Here is a 23,092-nt window from a genome sequence, read left to right as displayed (position 1 = left end):
CTAGTCTTCATTAATGTCCTTGATTAATGACTACATTATTATTTTATGATTTACTGTATCCATTATATCATGTTTCTTTCTTCATTTAAATATATTTGTGAACATTTATTATTATTTTTACTCAAAGAAATATATGCCTGTAATATGATATTTTGTTATTTCAGGAACATAATGTAGATAGGGCTGTTTCATGATGCTTACGAGCTCAGGTTTATGAAAAATGTACCTGTGCTTTGTCATTGGTTGGTGAGGGAGGGGAGGAATTAGAATTAACAGGATTTTTCATTGTCTAAATCAATACATTATTGAAAAATAACACTTTGATGTTTTGCAAAAGGTCATTCTACAAATCATATGCTTTGAAAACGTGCTTAATTTATTGTTGTTAATGAGTTATGTACTTTTTGCAAAAGTGTTGTTGTTTCAGCCCTCTTTACAACATAACTCAAGAACCACAGGACCTACAAAGTATATCTGTGATATTTGAATTCTTCTACACACTCCCTAAGAATTGAGCAATGCAATTTTTGCCAAAGCTCACTACCATTCGCAAGATGCTGTGAACTACCAAATCACAACAGTTCAAGATTGTGTATAGCCTTAAGTAAACACAAGATGTCGCTTTGATGTCATTCAAGAGTGCCGATTGTTTACAGCAACATTATGTGACATCTCACGTAATGAACCGATTATGAGAAACTGATCCTTCTGTACTGCTAGCATGGTCACTGCCATGTAACAGTGTTGTTATCATGAAGGCTGATCTGATTGTGAGATCACTGATCAGGCTTCATAGTCCCATGGCAAAGCATAGAATTACTATACAGACATCTTAAAATCCTGTTTTTTATGTAATTTATTGTGTACCTATTGAGGATCTCTGATTCCAAGGCATCAAAGGAAGAGTTGGATTCAAATTGGATTCAAGCTATGTTTATATTATGCTGTTGTATTAAAGAGGTCAGACTAAGTAAGACTAATAGGTCCTTATGCATAAAACAAGTTAGAGACCATCTAATTTTAGGCCTGGTCTAATTATGGAGATTAGTCGTATGGAGATATTTACATTCTTCTGGGTCAACTTATGTTTAAAGTTGTGTGACCCAATTGACATGCCCCCCAAATTCAGGTTTTGGTAACAGATGAAAGGGCATAGTTTTCTTATAGTCCCAGTAATATTTAGGCCTAGGATGTGAGCATTAGTAGTAAAATTGTTACCACACCAGAAGTGGTGTTCTATGGGCACTGTAATACACATTTTTGCTCAATCCAAATCACTGGAGCAATTGAACGCTGAAAGTAGAATAATAATGTTTGGGTGCCGGGTCTCATTGCAATTCGGCCACTGTTAAGTACATTGTATCTTCAGTGATTCCCAGGAACAGATGCAGTCCAGTATTGGTCATTCCAAAAACCTGATGTAATTCTCTGTTGCTCATTCAGGATTAAGTCCATGAATAGATCCCAGGGCTAATTCAATCAATCAGTGCTTAAGACGAGCATTAGACATGATAAGTCTGTGTCATTTGGTGGAGGGTGATGAGCAAGCCAAAGGTGCCAGGCAGTGGCTAGTATGGATCCTCTTGTGTGTGTAAGAAGCCTAGCTGTCTGATACCATTACATGAGCTAAGATAGTCCACTCGCTTACGATAGTTTTGTCATTGTCTTGAATCTGTACAACTATGCTTCTGATCAAATTTAACACTAGATTTCAATACACATGCTATTTTGAAAGGAGAATGTGATCCAGGGTGGGGGTGTTCTCAACTTTGGGTGGGGATGTGGAACTGGGACTCCGAAAAACTACCTGACTTTAAACCAAATTTGTACGAAAAACAGACCTGGAATTATACAAATTTTGTTAAGAAACAATGAAAACTTTTCATAGAAAATTATGAAAAACCAACCTTTCTTTACCAAATTTTCATTAATTTGAGGGCCATCAATAAACCAAAATGGCTGTAAATGCACCCTGAATCTGCCTCAGTGTTGAAGTTGTAGTGCAACTAGTAAATTTAGCAGTGTGAAATGGCTTGATATGAGGCTTAAAACCTTTACAACAATCAAGTAATGAAGCCACCTGTCTTACACTTGATATCTACTTTGTAATTGGCATGTGTGACCAGCTTGTTGTAACATGTGTGCCCTGATTGACTCATTCAGTAACCCTGTCTCCACTATTGTCTAAAAGGCTAAAAATCTTGAAAATATTCCATTATATTGGTCTATTAGTATGTTGTTTTTGCCCTTTATTTCTTCTAGTGACACAAGTCATGAAAAAAGTGCAAGTTTGCAGTTCACTGCAAGGCTGGCATTTAGCTTACACAATGTTTTAAGTGTTTTTGAAATATTTAAAAGGGCATAAATTTGGAAGATAATGATTTATAAGCAATAAACTGAGGAAAATTTGGATCAGGGAAGTCATTGAATAAATGCAGAATATGTCATGCAACTCCGGTTGTAATAATAATGTGAAATATTGAAAACAAAGTGATAGATAATCAAGAAAAAAGGGCCAGACATTGGAAGAGGAAATGTGTTTGTGTTAGATATCATCTATAAGTGAGAACAATATTTTGTAAAAGAAGGAAAGATTAACTGCTAGCTGTTAGTGCAAAATTAAACCTGTGAATTACCCAATCTCTTTGGTTTTATAACATGGCAGTTTTGCAAGGAGTCATTTCACCGGTAATCCCCACTTTTGGACCCTGAGTAAGATAATCATAGCCAGGTACGCCTGTATTGTCTGAGAGACTGAGATAACAATTTGTTATATAATAGCGTCTTCCCTATGTCTAATTAATGGTGATAAATTGGTCTTAATATTCTAAATTAGGTCAGGGATCTAGGGCGATATGGGCTTAATACAGAAATAGAAGCAAAACTAGATAGCAGTGTTAAAAGTGTATGATATGTGTCCATGGATATACCATTTAGCATTTCAATCTGGCATACAAGTAATACATTTTCTTAGACTGGCCCAGAGTTGGGCAGAGCAGTCATACGAAGGAGTTCCACTGTTACCAAGATCTCAATTTTGAAAAAAGGACAGTGATAAGGAATTCTGTTTAAAAACTTTTTTTAATTAACTCATAAATTCCATAAATGGTATCCTATTGTTTTAACTTTGGATGGTTTTTTTTAAACAAATAATAAAAAACATTTTGCCCCAACCACATAATGTTGGCTTCATTTCCCCTTGTCTAAAACATATATGTGCAATTGAAGATATTTAAAAGTTGAGAAGGTTACAGTTCAGTAAGATACCAATATACCAACATAATGTGAAAGCTGGTGATAGATTTTAGGGACATGGATGACAATAAGATCCTGAAAGAATGGAACCTAATGAAGCATCAAATTGAAGCCATTGAAATGGGAATAGGTCACCTTGGTTTAGTGATTATACCACCCCCAACACATATGTATGTGTCAGACAGCCTCAGATTGTGTCAATGGATGGTTGGTCGGTAATTTAGGCCTTGCATATAAAACTTACAAACTGAACTTGGCCAACTAGAATCTATCAAAATCCATCCAATTATACAAGCATTAGATGATTAGAGTTTAATGACAGAGGCACCATAGAGTGATGAGTCATATCATACTTCAGAAACAAGACAAATGTTGACATTGTAAGTGTCTTTAGGAAATTCAGGGTATAAAAACATATTAACTGCTATTAATAAATCAGCTGGCCGGATATAATGATGTGATTCGCATTGAGTAACCAGTAAATTGTATGGGTTAGCCAGATAAGGAAGAGTACAATATGAGCATGGATGTCTGATTAGATTGTGGATGACATCGATCTTTAGAGCAACAAATAAGTTGGATAATCATGATATTAATATTGGAGAGTGATTTGCATAAAAAGTTATTAAAAGAATAGTGCAGTGTGAGCAGAGCTGCAAATAAACTGATTTATTGTACCGATATATTAAAAAATGAAATACTATGTTACCAGGGGTCCATTTTACTAAACTTTATGAAGTTTGGAAAGTCTCAAAATCAGTTAATTTACGACGCATTGTAAAATCCATTTCATGAAAATGACTTATGATCGGTACCCTTAGTAAGCAGGGACTGCCTTTTGAGGAGAGCAAGAGAAATCATTCTGTACTGCTCTCCTTAAATCTGATATAGGATAGTGATTTTTAGCTCTCGTTTGTTGATCATTCTCTCCTTACATTCTATTGTAAATGCTCTAAATAGCTCTCCTTGTAAGGCTCCAGAAGAACTATTTAATGCTCTTCTGCAAATTCTAAAAGATAGTCCCTGCGTAAGTAATGGGGATTTACTACAGGGGCCCTTTGTAAAGTTAGGTCTAGTAAAAGGGTATTCATAACTTACGAACAGTTACTTGAGTTTAGAAGGGCTAAAAGTTGAGTAAAATGCACCACAGTTCCATAGTCATACCCTTACATAGTTCTCCTTGAAGGAAGTTCTATAGTGTTCAAAATCACTTTATATTTTGTTTCAACTCTTGTAAAGAGTTTGTTTTCAATTAAATGAACCAAATAGGTAGGATACAGTGGGTTTCATTAGATTAATTTGGTAGAAATGGAATGTGTAGGTTTGGGGACAGTGGCCTAATCAAGAAATATATAATACTCAAGAAAGAAAGAAGAGAAAACTTTTTTCTCAGGTGTGGTTTTGAACCACAGACCCCTCTGGTGCCAAACATGCATGGGGATACCTTGCCATAGAGGTACAGCTTAGCCGGCCTAGCTTTTCGTGCCCACATGACTGTTTGCATGGTGACGCAACTGCATTACATGGGATACCTGTGCTGCAGATACTTTGTGAATTGAATTTTTTGACGTTTGAGTCGGTTTCAAACTAACTGGCAAAGAAGGGAGTTGCCCCAGCACTGGTTCAGTGCTGGATGTGACAAACCATCCCTGTCAATAACCTGGCTGGCCTGGTGGCTTCGAAGCAGCCCTGTGCACTCCACGTTTTAGATTGTCCATGTTAACAATTTCTGTCATTGGAACTTTGATTTGTATAATTAATTATACTTATTTGTTGGCATCATGTTAATATTTTGAAAGCCATCATGATACATTTTAGGGAAGTAGTTCTCCAATCTTCATTTGCTGCAGGTCAATCAATACTTTGAAATATGTGACCCATTTCAGTACTTTTGATTGAAATGATAATTTATTTAACAACACAAAATGGTGGATGGTCACATATTTCATGTAGAAGTTTGTTGTCTTCAATATATTGTAAATACAAAAAAAAGATAAAATAGCAACATGTAGAACTAAAGTATATTTGAATACATTTGAACATGGCACAAATTTTAATATTTTCCTGTAAACCTTTGATGAGCGTGTACTACTGAGACTGAGAGGCTGCTAAGTAAATTAAATTTGCACTCAACAACAGCAGATCACCTCAGTAGCCAATCAAAGACAAGTGTGTTTCAATGCAGTAAATACATGATGTATGCTTAAAATACATTCTTGTCAAATGTTTACAGGGAAAGATTATAATGGAAGTCATGACAATTTCTTTGCGATGTTTACAGATTCATATTATCAAAGGCATGCTCATTATAATTGCTTCATCTTGAATTTGACTAAATTGTTTTCTCATCTAATCAGCATTCTTACCTGTGTTTTGGCTTGTTTTCTCCCCATTGTTACAGACATAAAAAAGACAAGAAGAGTAGAGACCGCGAACGCAGCCGAGAGAGAGAACGTAGTTCACGCAAGCACAAGAAAGATAAAGATCGTGATCGTAAAGACCGAAGCTCCGAAGACAAAGACGGCAAGAAGTCGAAGAGTAAAGTCAAGCGTGATTATGATGAAGAGGAAAAGGGTTATGACAGTGATAAAGAGAAGGAAGGAGGGGATGGGGAAAAGGGGGAGGGAGGGATGAAGATACAGGTGGTGATGGGAGAAGGTAATAGACCAGTAGATGATACAATGGACACTAATCTACAAAGCATGGATATGGATGTTGATACAGAGTGAATTAGGCCAATCCTGTATCATGATACAAGCAACAACATTCATGACTCTATGACATGATTAGCTCCATTCCAAACTTTGCACCCTATAGAATTTTTTTAAACTTTTTAGTCCCTTTGTACATGAAAGTGAGCACAAATGCACATTAAATCATTTCAGCATTGAGTTCAAATAGCTGTGACATTTAGTTCTACAAATAATTATACATCTTATTCATGAGTTACAAAAAAAATGCCAAGGGAAATGCTCACTGTAACTTTCATAATGTAGAAAATAATATGTCCCTTGAAATGGCTTGTAGGCCATGGTGTTAATTAGGTTAAAAAGAGTACTTCATTCCCTATCATATCCAAAGAGGGAATTCAAACTTCATACAAATTAGTGTAATACAGAGAGAGTAATAAGCAAAGTTAACTAGGCAAGGGATGGTTTGAAGCCAAATTTTATGTTGTGCTGTCCTATCTGTCAACTTGGAATTTTGGACTTAATTTTGTGTAAATGTATTACCTTTTTATTCAGAAAACGAGTGTACAAATTTTGCTGCAGCAGCACAAATTGAAATCTTAATGTGTGAAAAACTTTTACTGTGATGAATATCCACATACCAGACACAAACACCTTGCCCTTGTCCATTCAACTGCTGTATAGAGTAAATGACACTGATCATAAAGTATTAATAAGCTAAGTGTTTGAGGTTTTCCCGCTTTAGTTTTGTATTGCATTATTTTCACATGTTCGCATATAGGTTTTTGTTATCACAGTCATGATGTAGAACAGGTGTTTAAAGCTTGCACAGGTAGTGCTCAACCAATTATCACTTATTAATTTGGATAATTAATTAATCATGACTGTAAGCTTCCCACACCTTGGATTTTAAACATGTATAAATAATGATTTGCCAATATTGTATTAAACATCACTGAAAGTAAGAATTATTTCCGTTTATGTAAGTTTAATCATGTTGTTCAGTTTGCATTATGTGTTAAAGGACCAGGTTTCATCTGTTGTCAGATTATAGAGTCAATTGGCAAATTGACTTCACACATTAAACTTTGTTCCCTGAAACTTGAATGTTTTGTAAATTCTCATGAACTTGTATTTTGCTATCCACTTCATGACCAGGATACTTAGGGCAAGTTCTTATTTTATAGTAGATGTATATAATACTAAGCTGTCAATTCGCCTGAAACTGCCTCACTGAGTTTTTAGTTATATAAAACAATTCACCATCAGAGATGCCAGGTATTAAATTTCAGGTTTAACTTTCTACCCTTCTTGCAAAATGCAAAGTGATATCAGACTATATCATTGATTCTCAGCATCTTTACATTTTACTCTGTATTTTTTTAGCATATTTCCCATTCCTTCAGAAGGGGTGTATCCAGAAACCGGCTACCCGGGAGAGGGGGAAGGCTGAAATAGACTTGATCCACCAGTCCTTCAATTGCTAGGCAGGGCCATTTTGTTCCACCATGCTTAATAGTTTTGAGATCGGGGCCGAGGGACTCAGGCTAGGGCTGAAATGTGCCCAAAATAGGCTGATTTTCAGAAAGCCCTGTGCACACACACACCCTTCACAACCCCCTGGATCAGTACACCCTTGCTTCATATGGGTCAAGAATTACAGCATAAATATATGAATTGTCAGTTGGTGACACATTTTCATTTCAGCAGGTGGGCAGAATGTACATAATACAGACTGCATTGACGACAAATAAAATCATCTGGAAGGTAATAAAATGAGGATTTGTTGTTGGAAGCCATGAAATGAGAACATGTGGGTTGGGAGTAAATGATGATGCATTAATGTGTGATGGTGACCCACTTGTAATTGGGTTTATTTGACAACAAAATCCTTTAAGCATGTGACAATGTGTAAGTGGGTGGAAAAGAAATATTTGAGGTTTTCGGATTGGGATCAAGTTTTGCAGTTAATGTTATTTATACCAATGAACTGGGTGGACCAACAGACAGCAACTATATCATGTTCATTCCCCTTGAAACTCATTAACTAAACTACATATCTGCACATCTTTTCCCCAAAACATATTCCACCCTCACAGAGTTGTTCAAAAATTGGATGAATTCAAACATATTTTCCAAAATGTTTTGAGTGTAAATTTAGATTAATTGAAATGTAATTTCTGTTCTGAAAACAGTTTTTGCATAAAAGTAAATGCTTCTGTAGGTTAATTTCGATATGTTTCTTCTAAAAATCACCAATTATTACTGTTAAGGTTTGTTCATAGTTTACTGCATCTGCGTTGCAGTGCATCTGCGTTGCAGTGAGTTGTGTTGCCTGAATTCCAATCTCTTCCCGAAATACGGCATTGCAGTATCGCAGTAAAGTTAATTCGTTTCAAGAGGATTTGCAGGGCGTTATGTTGAAATGCATCAGAAAATGATCGATATATCGGTAACGCATCACAGATGCAGTGAAGTTTGAATGGACCTTTAGGCTCATCAGTATGTATTGACCACAATATAGCTTTGATGGGCTCTACTTTGAACCAAATGACCTGATGAGCTCAAATAAAAGTTCATTTGACTAATTCCTTTCAAAGAGGTCCATGTGATATTTTCACACTGCTTTGAAATTTGAAATTCCATACAACTTTACTAATTGGTGGTGCAATAATTATGTGTACCCCAGATTTTTAACAGGGAGGTGTGAGCTAAAAGGAGGCAATCAGTTTTGGCAGGTATAAAGGGAGGAGAAGGCAGGTAATTTTTGGGCCACATTCCTTTTGACCTTTTCAATTCGTCAATTTAGGGTTTGAAATAAAATTTGGTTACTAAACGTTTCTTGATATGTCAGGGGAGAGATTTTTTGTTGATCATATGGAAATCCTCTATGGAACGCCTACACATAATTTTGCACAGCCCTAACATGTAAAGTTTGTGAGATCATTACTGTTGATGCATTGTTGCATAAATTAATGACGTCTACATTCAATACATGCTTAAATCCATTAAAATTGTTTGTACTTTCTAGTAATTGTGAATATATTTTCAATTTATTTAAGTTATTTGGAAATCAGTTTTATGCAGCAACTCGTATTTCACTATAAAGTGGCATGATCTTACAGTAAGTTAGTGTGATTTACTTATTTATACTTCAGGGCAATAGACTTTGTATTAATACGATTAATATTTCATATACTGCAAGTCTGTCAACACCATCACCTAATATTAATAAATCATTATGGGCTTTTGAAACTTATGCATTTGAAGTTTGTTTATTTGTAATTAGTTTTGTATTTAGTGAACAAAAAGTTTGTTGTTATGGTTATGCTATATTACATGTATTTGCTTAAAGTCTTGGTGCTTCGTCTGGACTAATCAATCACCCTGAATTCTTTCAGGAATCATCTTTTGAATGGATCAAAAGTGAGCCGACCTGCACAGAAAGACTAAAATGAATGAAGTGAACTTAGTATGACACAAAAGCAAATACTTAAAATGAATTTAATGATATGTTCATATTATATCCATATTGTTAGTCTGGAGCTCCTCGTAGCCTGGTGTGTAACATTATGGTAAGTACATAGTTTCATGATTTTTATCAATTTTAATGTAAGCAGACGAAAATTGCATACTTAGTCATTTTGGCGAAGGCTGGATTATCCAGACTGGAATAAAAATTAATATCCAACTTCGTAGGTGTAGTGTGATTGTTGTTTCGCAAGTGTTATTGAAAGTTCATGTGAATTTTGGTTGGAGTTTTGGGGTGAGTTTTAAGATACTTATTATTACTACACAATCATATTTCAGTAGCAAAGCAGTGTATCGCTAACAAATGTGACGTTCCATGTCAAAAGGAGACACTTTTGGGCAGGATCGTAAATGGAAAAATAGCCAAAAATCGGGATTTTTTCACAATATGAGTTTGTTGCGAATTTGTGATGTTATTAATGTTTAAAATATTGTCTGATAGTTTCAGATCGGAATATACTAGTATTTTGTATAACTTGTATTTTTGAGACATTTTTCAAGGTAATTCCTACTCTCTATATTGTCAATAATAATTATTTTAAAAGACCGATATCTCAATTTCCAATTTTATAATACCATAACTTACAAACTCAATATCTTCGCTAATGTCCAATTTCATTGGAGAAAACAGTGTTGTGGAGCAAAATATCTCTATATTTAAGATATGTAAAAACTTCAAAATTGATAACCTGCCCAAAAGTGTCTCATTTTGACATGACACGCCACATATCTGTTTTCTACCTTTTTTATCGCTAACTGAACACTCATGGAGCAAAAATGTCAATTGGTTTGTTATCGGCTGAGACGAATAACTAAAAAGTTATTATTCGTCTCTGGTTTAATCGGTTACATGTAGAAAAGTGGTAAGAGGGCACACACCAGGTCCAGTATAAGATGCATACAAACAAATTACACATTGTTTGACAACTATCTCTAATGGGGTATATTTTATCATGGTGATATTTCAACCGCTGTCTTACCCAGCAGATTCAACTGAACGTAACAAGGGTAATGACCTTATCCTTATTGAACTGAATGATTTCTAAAAGGGTTTATTCCACAGTTTATAAGGTTCTTTTACTTAAAGATCTATATAGTGATCCCAGCGCAAGTGCAAAAATTAAAATTGTTTATAAATTGCTTAAAAGGGAAGGATAAGTCATTCAAATTGTCATTTGGTATTTTTGAAGTGAAATATTAGGCAAAAAACGAAGAAAACAGCAGTATCGACAAATTTGAAGCCCCATTCAAATACATGTAGCTAATTTATATACTGTCAGTATATAAATTATAGATTCATATGTAAATGCCTTACTTTGCCTTAAATACGTGCCTTCTGGCTGAACCACTGGCACATCTATGACAATGACAAAGGTACAAAAATATGAATTTTGATGATTTTTATGACGTCCGGATGAGCATATCACTGAATGGGCCTTTAACTGTAAAGTGTCATTTTTTCGTATATGACGATAAACGGTGTATTCAGAATATTCTACATTTGTACACGTACACGTACACGGAGATCCTATAATTATGATCTATTTAAGAAATTGTATTTACCAATGAATGCTTGTCATTTTAGATGATCATTATTTTTCTGACGTCGTTATTACTGGCGGTAACTTGAATGAATGAATATGGTTCTCAGAATCAAAGAGAATTATGAACTTTGAATAAACTTTCACAATTAAGATTTAAATTTCAGTAAGAACTCCCTTATAACTAACTTCAGAACACCTAAGCTTCCATAGTGGTTGCAGTCATTTATATATAACAAATTCTGATTGAAGACACTAGGATCCACAACATGTTCATCTATCAAATTTGAAAATTTGGGTACAAAAACTCATACTCTGCAACTTGAGGTCAAATTATGCACTATGATTGTTTAATTAAGGTTATTGAACTATGCCATGGGATGAGCCATTGTGGTCCATAGTGAGAGAGAATAGGGTGAAATTCAAATTTTGGAGAACATACGCATCCGAGTGCTAGAAACTAAATCAAAATTGGCTGTCCCCTTTTAATAATTACACCCTGCTTCTGAAATAAATATTGATATACATTATGGAAAATAAATATGGAATGACAAATAAGTTTTCCTTTCAACGGAGTAAATAATTTGGATTAACTTTATTTTGGAAACTGATATTGACCCAAAATCCCTATATATTATCGTGTAAGCGGTGTACTTGACTCTTGTTTCAACTTTTGATTGAAAGTACAGAATCGCGGCAATTATAGACTGGAAATGGCTTCAAATACTGATGAGAAGTCCAACTGGAATAAAACGGGACAGGAAAAGTAGAAAAGGGCATAAAAAGGAAGTCAACTTAACAAGGCACCGGGGACCAATTGGTTTGACACGTTTTACAATTATATAAGATTAGGTTTGAAAAAGGGAAAGAAATTACTACATTTTGAGCTTTTTACAGTTCAATGGTTCACACAAAGCTACAACAAGAGGCTAAGTATGGGGATATTGAAACTGCCAACCCCATTATATCCTCAATCAATGGTGAAACCTGTATTTTTATGTGCTATGCACGCTTGGTGAAAATATGGAATTAAAAATTACACACTGGAAATGCATTAAAACAATTTATTGTTGCCCAACCCTAAAGATGTTCGATTAGAAAATTAATAACCCTCCTAAAAAGCTGAGACGAAGTATAAGTATTTTTGTCTCAGCTAAAAAGTACATAATATACTCTAGTCATCTACCAATAACATTTACAAAACTGCAGCATACTGCAGTTACTGTCCGTTTTCCTATACACAATACACAGTGCTCTTTCCCATTGACGCGTGACCTTTACAAATAGCCCTACGTTAACAGTATGGGGATATGACTAGTTAACGTCGCTGTGTGAAAAATAACCGGCCAATATTAAAAGTACTCTTCTAAAGTTCTAGAAAATATAGTTTTTAACATGTCCTAAATTTTTAGCTAATTTAGATGTTTGGAAATATTCGTACTTTGGTGTTTTAGTTAATGTTATAGGTAATAGTACATTGCCTAGTTAACGTCGCTGTGTGAAAATAACCGGCCAATATTAAAAGTACTCTTCTAAAATTCTAGACAATATAGGTTTGTAACATGTCCTAAATTTTAGCTAATTTAGGTGTTTGGAGAGGGTCGTACTTTTGTGTTTTAGGAAGGACATGTAAACGACAGATAACACCAAAAATATGAAGAAATTATTTCCAAACCGTGTTAAGTCAAAAATCATTATGTTGCTCATTTTCAAGAATGCTGGTTTACAAAAAGCACGCCATTGTCTGATTTCGTGAACAAAGCCACACATAACATTGTTTCCTTTCGTTTCCTTTATAATCGGTTACCCAACTGAAGCTATGAATACCAGATTTATTGCGATATCGCACATGAAAACAGTCACTTGTGCACAACCAGAGAAGATCCGATTTAATCAGTTGAGCTGTTTCAATGAGTGTTATCTTGGTTTAATAGCTTTTAATGGGGTTAAGTCCTGCAAAGGTCGAGATGAATTCTACTGTAGACATGACTGCATCATGGTAAGTTACAAATGATTTTTGTATAGAACTTGCAGGCTATAGGCATATGGCTTTTCCGTAGAATTTTTTGTTGCCCAAATTTCCGCGTTTTTATTTCATTTCATTTTATCCCGTTTTGGAGCATTGCCACATTTTACGGTGTTTTTTTCAGAACATTCCTTGGTTTTTTTCCATAGAAATGGATCATCCTAATGCCTGAACTTGGAAGCCCTAGAAGAGTCACGACAAGTGTTCAGAAATATTAGCACGAATAGATTGGCACTATATCAAAAATAAATAAATGTATAGGTCACAAACATTCATGTTTTCAAACATGGCCTACTAGTAAGCATAATGAAATTGACACAAGAACTAAACTACCTTTCAAACAAAAAGAGTTGCTGTATAATCCACAGCTTGAAATCAAAATTCGGCCTGCGTTTCTGAAAAATAATTTGCAATTGGGTACTTCTTCCACTGTAATTTTTAAGTGTAGGCCTAGCTACACGTATTGCCTTTTTTCTAGGACCAGTTATGTTGGTCTGAAACCTGTACCAAAAAGATCAGCGCAGAGGAAAAAATCTGAACAATTTGATATTTAATTTGGAGTATAACTTACTTTGATTTCACCCGCTAGCTCGGCTTTCTTTTCCAAGAGTAGTTATTTGTTTGACATATTATACAATTCAATAGTTCATTGAGAGGTTTCAGACAAAAATTTCACGATCATTATCAAAATTTTATTGTAGTAGTTTCACACATCTGTTGCTGCCCGTTTATATGATAAATTTGATTAAATATGTGTATTATAGACGACTGGTATGGGAATGTAAATTGAGAAAATAATTAAGATTTGAAATCACATAGTCGTCTGACGATTGCGTAAGCATGAAAGTAATGATTTCTATTTTGGAAGATCTATTCATTTGAATGTTTAAAATTTGACATCTATAGTGGTATAAACCATCGATAGCCGTTATATTGGGGCACATAATAAGAATTCCCAATTTCTTATTTCTCGACCCCAAGAGCTAAGAGCAAATTTATACCGAATTGATTTGTTGGGAGTGGACTTTCTTTTCTTGTTCTTTTTCCTCAATCCTGTTTCTTTCCTGGCTCTTCATATAGGCCAGCATGCTTAGCTTTTAAGGCTTGGCTTAAGCATTTTGCTTGAGCCTGGTCCCATCAGGACCCAAGTGTGTGTCCGCCCGGACCGACCGGTTAAACAAACTTTATATGAATCGCCAATAGTGTCGACAACAGTTACGGAGGAGGACATTAATGAACCTGAATCGTGAGGATTTTTTTTCTTCCCAGTGCCCACTCAATATGCGCGAAAAAGGGAAGGTTAATTTAAAGGGGCATTTCGTAATTGTAGCATCTTCTTTTTCCGGTTCAATAGATATCCACGAATAAGCTATTTCCAAAGTTGTTGTGGACCCCACATTGCCTCATGCCTGCAAGAAAGGTTTATTCATACAAACATGATGTATTATCCTGCTTGAGGTATCTGATTGTATAACGTTTTCTTGAGTTAAGTATTAAGGAGGCTGTGGATCACGAAGTTCACCTTTAAGTTGTTCTCTAATAATGTGGTTGTGTTAAACTTATAGCACTCTATAAAGTGTTAAAACATGTGAAACTTAACTCGGTGTAATTTTGGAAAATGCTGGTTTTGTTGCAAAAGTTATCGAAAACACATACCGTATTGCACTATTCGGGACACCATTATGCCACCTTTTTATTTAATATTTGCAATGTTGTTATTTATGAGCCTTAAACTTTCCCTTCTCTCAAAAAGAAAAGAAACGCAGGAACAAGCACGAAAGTTGATCATATGATAAAAATAAATATAACATACTTTCTTTGTTGTTGATGCATGTGTTTTGTCAAATGTCATTGTGCACTTTTATTATTTTCCTATCGGAACAAAACAAAACAAAAACATATACTCATCGTGTTCCTCGCATTCTCCGCTAAAAAGAACAAACATTGTCTTTGAAGAGCCATCTAATTGGCGATATGAAACTACTCAACTTTGTTTTTGACATGTTGGAGATGGTAAGCATGGTAAGCATGGTAAGGGGCTGTACAATAATTAGCTTTCCGGGATTGGGGGAGGAGAAAGAGAGGGGGAAAACAATTTTGGCAGGTCTAAAGCCCGGGTCTAAGGGCGGCAAGAGATTTTTGGCAGGGCAAAAGGTGGAACGAGATTTTTGGCACACATTCATTGGGTACCTTTTAAATAAAACGCTCTTAAAAGCTTAGGAAAACAGCATAGAAACGTTCTAATGTCATGATATGCACAATTTTCCGATCGCTACACTCGCATTATCCAGCAAACACAAAAATGTTCTTAAAACGTTATAATCGTGCTACGGTGTCCTAACTTGGTTTTTTTTCATAACATTTAAATATCGGGTTGTTTAAAGGACATGAAAACGTTTTCGAAACGTTTTATATGAAAAAAAACCACAACAACATTCTAAAAATGTCAAAATGTTATTGTAAAATATTTGTTGGCTAACATATATGCAGAACATTTTGTCAATTCTTTAATAACATTATGTTATAATGTTCTGCATCTAGTTTTCACAATAATGTTTTTGGAACGTTATTAAAACGTTTTATACCCTTTATATAATCCGACAATAAAACGTTTCCAGCGAAACGTTTTGTGTTTGCTGGGTATATATCTAGACTATTATCTATAATAAATTACTGAGTTTTTCGAATTGGTAAGGCTAAAAACTTCTACGTTTTACATTATTTCGGAAAACGGATTTTTGCGTTGCGTAGAGTAAAGTTGTCCGCACCCCAATAAAACGTCCAATTTTGTTTTTGTTTACGTTAAGGGCTGGGGTATGAACGTTTGGACAGTATTTATTTTGGGACATTAGAGCACATCAGACATATCGAATTGCATTCTGAATACGAAGAATGTCATTCTGATATCAAATAATTTTGATTTTTGAAATTCGCAATTTATTATATGGCAAATCATTAAAAATTGATATTTTTGATATTTAACAGTACTTGAAGTAAACTTTATAAATCTGATGATTTATACTTAAAGTGTATGTAGGTGGGATGAAAAGCCGACGATCAATTGAAAATTTTGACCTTTCGTATTGAAGATATGGATTTTTTTCCCAAAACACCAAACAAAATTAGGTCTTTTTGGGAAAAAATCCATATCTTCAATATGAAAGGTCAAAATTTTCAATTGACTGTCGGCATTTCCTCCTGCTACATACACTTTAAGAATATATAAGTGGGTAGGAAGTTAGGGTCGGGGAAATAATTTTTTTGTCGGCGAATTGTTTTTGGTGGCGAATTTTTTTGTGTGCATACAAATCTTAAATATCTGTCACCCAGCATACCACAGGGGGCCAAGAGGGAATTGAATAAAATTGTGTTAATCCGCTCAGTGATGTAGCCAGGACTTTTGCAGGGGGCAGCAAGGTACATTTCAAGGTGGGGGACAAACTTGGACGAAAATGGTACAAAATGGCCAAAAGGTACAACAAATTTGTCCAAAATGGGCTAAAAAGTACTGTAAATGCATAAAAATCTTAAATATCAGGACGGCCAGCATCAAACAGGGGCAAGACTTCTCACGGTGGATATGATATGGTGGCAAGAAGACTTGCTTCGATCACGATGTAATTGCAATTTCAAGCCATTGATTTATATGGAAAGGACACTACAAATTATATTTCTAAATGATATATATAATCTCCTCTCATACCATTAATCACATTAAATAAAACATTTACATGTTCACAAAATATAAAAAATGCACAAACCGCGAAAGACTCTGACCGCGCAAGACGGGTGATCGCTAGTAAGGTTAATTGCAAATTGCAAAGGGGCGAAAGGCTGAGAGGGATGCATGTAATTTTTGGCATGCCGAGAGGGGACAAGGGTTTGTTACGTCGAGAAGGGGGGCAAGGATTTTTTGGCAGGCCATTTTGAAATCCCCCGGACAGATAATTATTGCACAACCCCTAAAAAAATTGCCTCGCTAAATCAGAAGAACTCGGCTCGAAGTTTTGAATATTTTGATTATACCTGTCTGTATAGTTCGGCAGCACACAGTAAATAAATTCTTTAAAATCAGGTCTGTTTGAAATGGCAATGAGCAAAATGGCAAACTGATCATTTTTGCCCGGGAGTTTTTGAATATGATGAGGATCTATGCTGTGAGCTTGGTGGTGATGTCAAAAGTTTGGTGACACAACGTATGCCTACTCCTAAGGGGCCTAGGGCTGTGGTTAACTTAACAAATAAACATTGGGGTTAGAATATATAGCGCACGTGTCAGAAGTTATTACATGTAGTGCACCTATGGTATTCGCTGTGCAAAATCACACAATTCAAAATCCTCCACAAGATTTTTTTCTGACGATTCCTGCGCAATCAGTAGTCTCGTTGCCCGGTCTGGTTGTTCATTTGCCCAAATGAACCATAGAGTGTTCGAAAAGGGTGCAGGGACTTAGGCCTAATTACTACAAAATTAGACATCAATAAATGTTTATATTTAATTTTTGTTTGTATAATTTTAATTAATCAGGGTCTCATGGGAGACCAGTATTGTATTACTGAACTGAGTAACCCTGAATAAATAAAGATTTACTACTACTACAAAATTAGACATCATCAGTAGACCTACTTTTGAGGAAATAAATTTATTTCAATATACGATTTAGACCATGCATCCAACTGATTTCCTAATTTTAAAATAATGAGGTATGCCACTTTTGCTGCACCACAAACCTAAACCTATACTCGACTGTAAGAACAATATTAATCTGAATAATTATGACAAATGACACATCATAATTATATTGGTCGATAAGCACCTCCTTCACTATCTTACTTTGGTCTACTCAATATAAAGAAAAGATATACACAATAGTGCCGTCAGAAACAGGATTTTACGATTGCATCAGATAATAGAGGTATAGAGGCATCAATTTGTCAATGAAAATAATTTAACACGTGATGTAATGATAAATTACATTTTCCTGACTACTGTGGATTTATACTGAGAGCTACTGAGGACACTAAAACATGATCAGGCCCGCAGCCGTTAAAGGGGGAGGGGTGCGTCGCCCAGGCCTGTATAATATGCAGGCCCCCCCCCAAAAAAAAAATTGCAAAAGTATACAAAAAGTCCCAAAATGTAAGAACTTGCGAGCGCAGCGAGCCACAAAATCAGGTTTTTTGGTCAAAAAAGGTCAAAATTTTGGGGAAAAAGTCCACTTTTCACAAAATCGCCCCCTGCAAAATTGCCCTTTCCTAGCTTAAAACACAGATCCCCGTCCAAATTGCATAATATAGACCCCAACAGCCTGCAACAGTTTTTGGTTTTCATTGCTAAATATTTTGTATTCTTTAGTGTGTTGTTTTATATAGGCACCTTATTTTGGTATGTTTTCCAAGTGTCACAGGCTATCTCAAACACTACAGTAAAATAAACACTCATGATAGTAATAGGCGTGGTTATATTCATTAATGCAATTTTTTCTGCAGTTTTCATAGTTGTAAAAATGTCAAATAATGCTGCGATATCAAATGAACTACTTGTGAACTTAACATTATCATGATTAAGTTGTAAACGAAACAGGTGTGACAATTATGTGTTTTCAGTCAGTGAAACTTTTGCCAACAGGTCCTTTGTTCTTTCTCCTGCCATTTCTAGACCAATTCTATCAAATAAGTTGGGGATTAACGTATTTATTTTAAGTGACACAAGAAAAGCGCGCTAGTTGTTGACCTTATCTAAAGGTAGTTTGTAACAGTTACGTTTAAGTCGAAGAATGGCATTATAACAAAAGGTTTAAATTGTCCCTCACTAGAAAATGTATGGCAATTGGAATCGTCCGCCTTCCCAAACCAATATACGTGTAAAAGCAGGTCAGTCAGGACCCAATGTCTTTTACCACAGATATTGTGCTTTTACACAATTAAGGGGCTGTGCAATAATTATGAGCCGGGGGTAAAATTTCCGAACGGCTCGCCAAAAATCGCTTGCCCCCCCCACATCTCGGCCCGTCAAAAAATCTTTGCCCCCCCCCCTTTGCACATGCCAAATTTTTGGATCCCAATTTGCAAACCTTAAATGGTCTAGATATATGTTGCGAGCGCATCGTGTAGGAAAATTTGAATATTAAAGCATTTCTGTACATGTTTTCCTAAGCCTTTTATTTAAAAAGCGCCCGATGAATGTTCGCCAAAAATCGCTTACCCCCTCTCGGCTTGCCAAAATTGCTTGCCCCCCCCCTTCGGCTTGCCAAAAATTCTCCCCCATTTTACCCTCCCCAAAGGGGGTACCATTCCCCAATGTTGACGCCTGTTTGTAGGTTTCTAGTTCTGACCAAATTAACCTCATATTTGGTCATTTTAGTTTTTTGAAAAAATGCAATTTTTGCGCTCTTGGCGCGAATTCGTTCCACTTTCACAACATATTTCACCAGGGAGACGTTGAAATGAAGGAAGCAGAATTTAAGGACGATTAAATTTGCGAAGAAAGCAATTGTTCGCATGGTTATTGGGCAAATTGTAATGATTTGCGATTAACGATTTTCATGTAAATAGGTGATGATTTTGTTTGACCTAAATTTGATACGTTCGAGATACCTTTTATCATGGAAGAAAGAGATAAGAAGGAACCACAACGAACGCATTCACTTTGTACACTCCCTTTACCGACATTTAATTGACATTGTTATTCATGAGGATTTACTTTGATCAATACCCCGCGTTAAATAGGTGATTGGTATTGTACTCCATGTATTTGCATGTCTTCTGGAGCGTGTCTGAAGGATGATTTGAACTAATGACCTTCCGTGCAAGCACTCTATAGGATTTTCTCTGGTGACGTGATCATCGGTCATTGATGGCCTACATCTTTTTCTTCCATTTCGCCCAATTTTCCCGAACTTTGATGACTTTTTTCTCAGAGTTGGCAGTCTTTGGCACTGAAACGAGTTAGCTAGTTACGATTATACACATATAAACTATTAAATTAAACAGGTTTCATGTACCGGACTCAACCGGAACATTGTACATTATTTAAGAATATTTTGCATCTATTTTTCATCGAAAAAGTCACCAAAATCTTACCTTATTTGCTAAAGATGAAACTCAGCAAAAAACGGCCGATTTTGATGACCTTTTCGATGTTTTAAAGGACATTTTCTACATAACACGATCAAGAAAACAGTTTGACTGTAGATCCCAAAACAAAGCTACTATTCAAGTTCAGAGCATCAGTGAAATTCCATAATCTTACTTCTGGGTAGCGTTTGTTTGTTCTTGGATGGGTTTGTTATAGTTTTTTCCAGTAATTATTTCGCCAAGCATCGATCGCGGTAAATGGATCATACATGAAAGTAAGTACCATTGATAGCTTTTCTTTTCATGCGTCAATAGATATGCGGATTAAAACTTGGCCGATCGAAGTCGTTGTGGTTCCTTCTCATCTCTTTCTTCCATGCTTTTATATAATGAATAATCTTGCATTCGCGGCGTGAGAACAGTTCTTTATGTTGAATTAATCGAATGTTATTTCTGAAAGTCTAAACATACAACAATCGGAAGACAGAAGTGTTATCTTTATTACGACACACAATATCCTGTATTGGACAAATGATTACAACATAAACAGAGGCAGACCATTGATTGGTGATTAGCACTTTTTTGGCGTATTCGTAGTCAAGGAAATGGTCTAAACCTTGGTTCCAAAACTTTTAAACTTTACATTATTGTATTTACTATTTACTTCTCAACAATCTGAAAAGTTACATGGAACAGATAATTTTAGACAACTCAGAAAAGAGAAAGAGAGCAAGGCTAATTACACCAACCATGATTAGAGATCATAATGTTACCATGGTGACGGCATAGAAGAAATAATTCTCAATCAGGAAAAAACGTCTTTCAAAATTCATCAAAACGTGTTGTGAAACCCGGGGTGTGAAAATTACAAATGTAACCTTTCTGTAAGCATAAATAACTTACCAAATTTAGATCAATACCAATACCAAAAATTCAAAATGTTCCCGAAATATTTATATTATTTATTTTGGTCCTAACTTTCATAAAACCCTATACCCAACCCAAACCAAACATAAATATACAAGTCCAACCCATCAGCCAAACTAGTGTATTACATTTACTTTGCCTGTAACATAACCCCAAACAAATCAGAATATAGTTTTGGATTATGGGGTGTATTTAAAATAATCTTGAAATTGTTCTCCAACTTTCCATGCATGCCTAAACTTTTTCCTCTAGCATGTCGAGGTGTGTAAAAAAATGAACAAAAAAAATCTTCGGAATTCATCGTTAAAATGAAGTCATGAACGTAATTCCAAAGGAACCACTTCTGGTATTTCCACAACAGATGCTGAAGATCCTACTGCTGAGGCTATACAAGTCCATTAGAACGTCAGGGTACCTTTCTTTGGAACTTTATTTAAAATTTTTACTTCCAAGGTCACATTCATTCCTGATTTAGATCCAGTGTTACAGATGAACTTGGGGAAGTTAATTAACCTGAAGAAACCTTAGCAGTGTGTCTGGATGCTTTGAGTAGGGCTACATAGGGAACTACTTCAAGTGCACTACCTTGACTACTACAGGGTATCCCCCCAAAAAAAAAAAGAGGCCCCTCATTGCGCCCTCTTTTTCTCCTATTTCAGAAAAGTTGATCAAGTATATGTTGGTATGTAAAGAAGCATTTACCCGTTAGCTTTAATAAACCGAAACAATTATTTCAATCGGCTCATAACTTTTGAAGATATGCCCTTTTTTTTTTAAAGAATATGTATGCATGGCATATGCACTTTTCAATCTTTGAAGTAGCCAAACCTTCTCCGTGGACAGAGTGAAAAACGGATACATTTCTTTAATTATGTGCTATATCCTCAGATAAGGGCCGCTATCCCAGGTTATCTCCAGATACATTACTATTTCCTTGCACTTGTACCGTGAAGTGTCGTGGCAAGATGTAACTTCCATTCAAGGGTTAGGTGAGATGCCTCAGACATGGTGATACCCAGTTATGTTATACACTCTTCTGAACACCATCTTCCCATCTTCTTCCCATATTCTGGTTCTCCCTCTTGGTTTGGTGGCTTATATCCGGCTGTGATATGCTCGTGCGGCTCAGGCCGAGATGCATTCTCACGATGTGTCCAAACCATCATGTTCAATGATGCTTCTTTCGCACAGCGGACGAAGAGCAAAGATGGCATCTCTCATGATCTCTGCAGCATCTCTTTTTCCTAAAACCGAACTGTGTCTGGCTGAATTGGAAATCCACTTTGGTCTTATCCTTCTTTTCGCCAGCGTTAGCTGGCTATGATCTAATTCGGAGATCGTCTTTGTTTGCTAAAGAGATTACGGGGTACTAGCATTGGTTTGAATTACTTTGCGGAACTTTTTATGGTGAAAATATATAATAGACCTGTTATTGGATTTGTAAGAAAAATAAAAAAAAGTTTTGCCGTTTCAACGAATGAAAACGAGTGAGAATTTCAAAAGTTATGGTTTGAAGGAAATATGACATTAAAAGTTCATGCCAGGCCTATAATAGTTTCCACAGCATATCAACGAAAGAAAATTATAGAATCAGGCGTTCTTAGATTTACATTCGCAGACCTCCTGGAGATCAGCACAGCATGAGATGTGAGTGTATTGATAACATGATTAAAACCTTTATGGACGTAAAAGTCAAAGTCAAAATATTCTATAATCTGTATCGTTTTATGGATAAAAATGACTCAAAATGTCATTTATGAAATAATTTATATCTTAAACATCAGTTTTGTCTTTTCAACGGGAAAAATTCGATGCAATTTCAGGGCCTATTTTTGATATGGGTATAATTTATATACATGTAGGCCTATTATAATTGAACAATATCAGTCTTTATACATTTTATAATGTGCTATATTAAGTATAAATTGCGAATTAATATAAAATTAATGTGCATGTATGAGGCAAGTAGGATGGCAGTTTTTAGCCAATTAACTAAAAACTGCATTTCTTTATATTAATAATGAGCTAAGGGTAGCCTAAAAGGC

At 35.5% G+C, this 23,092-nt stretch overlaps 1 protein-coding gene across 1 annotated transcript in view; it reads left to right on the top strand.

Moving 5' to 3' along the window:
- LOC140143738 (uncharacterized) overlaps nt 1-10,354 on the top strand; it is a 54,669-nt gene extending 44,315 nt beyond the window's left edge. Inside the window, 1 exon segment of the mRNA XM_072165549.1 lies at nt 5,657-10,354. Coding sequence (XP_072021650.1) covers nt 5,657-5,984 — 328 coding nt within the window. The 3' untranslated portion in view covers nt 5,985-10,354.
- The last annotated feature ends 12,738 nt before the right edge of the window (nt 10,355-23,092 follow it).

Source organism: Amphiura filiformis, unplaced genomic scaffold, assembly GCF_039555335.1.
Source record: "Amphiura filiformis unplaced genomic scaffold, Afil_fr2py scaffold_26, whole genome shotgun sequence".
NCBI lineage: Eukaryota > Metazoa > Echinodermata > Ophiuroidea > Amphilepidida > Amphiuridae > Amphiura > Amphiura filiformis.
Note: the sequence above shows the minus strand (reverse complement) of the source record. Positions and strands in the feature narration are given on the sequence as shown.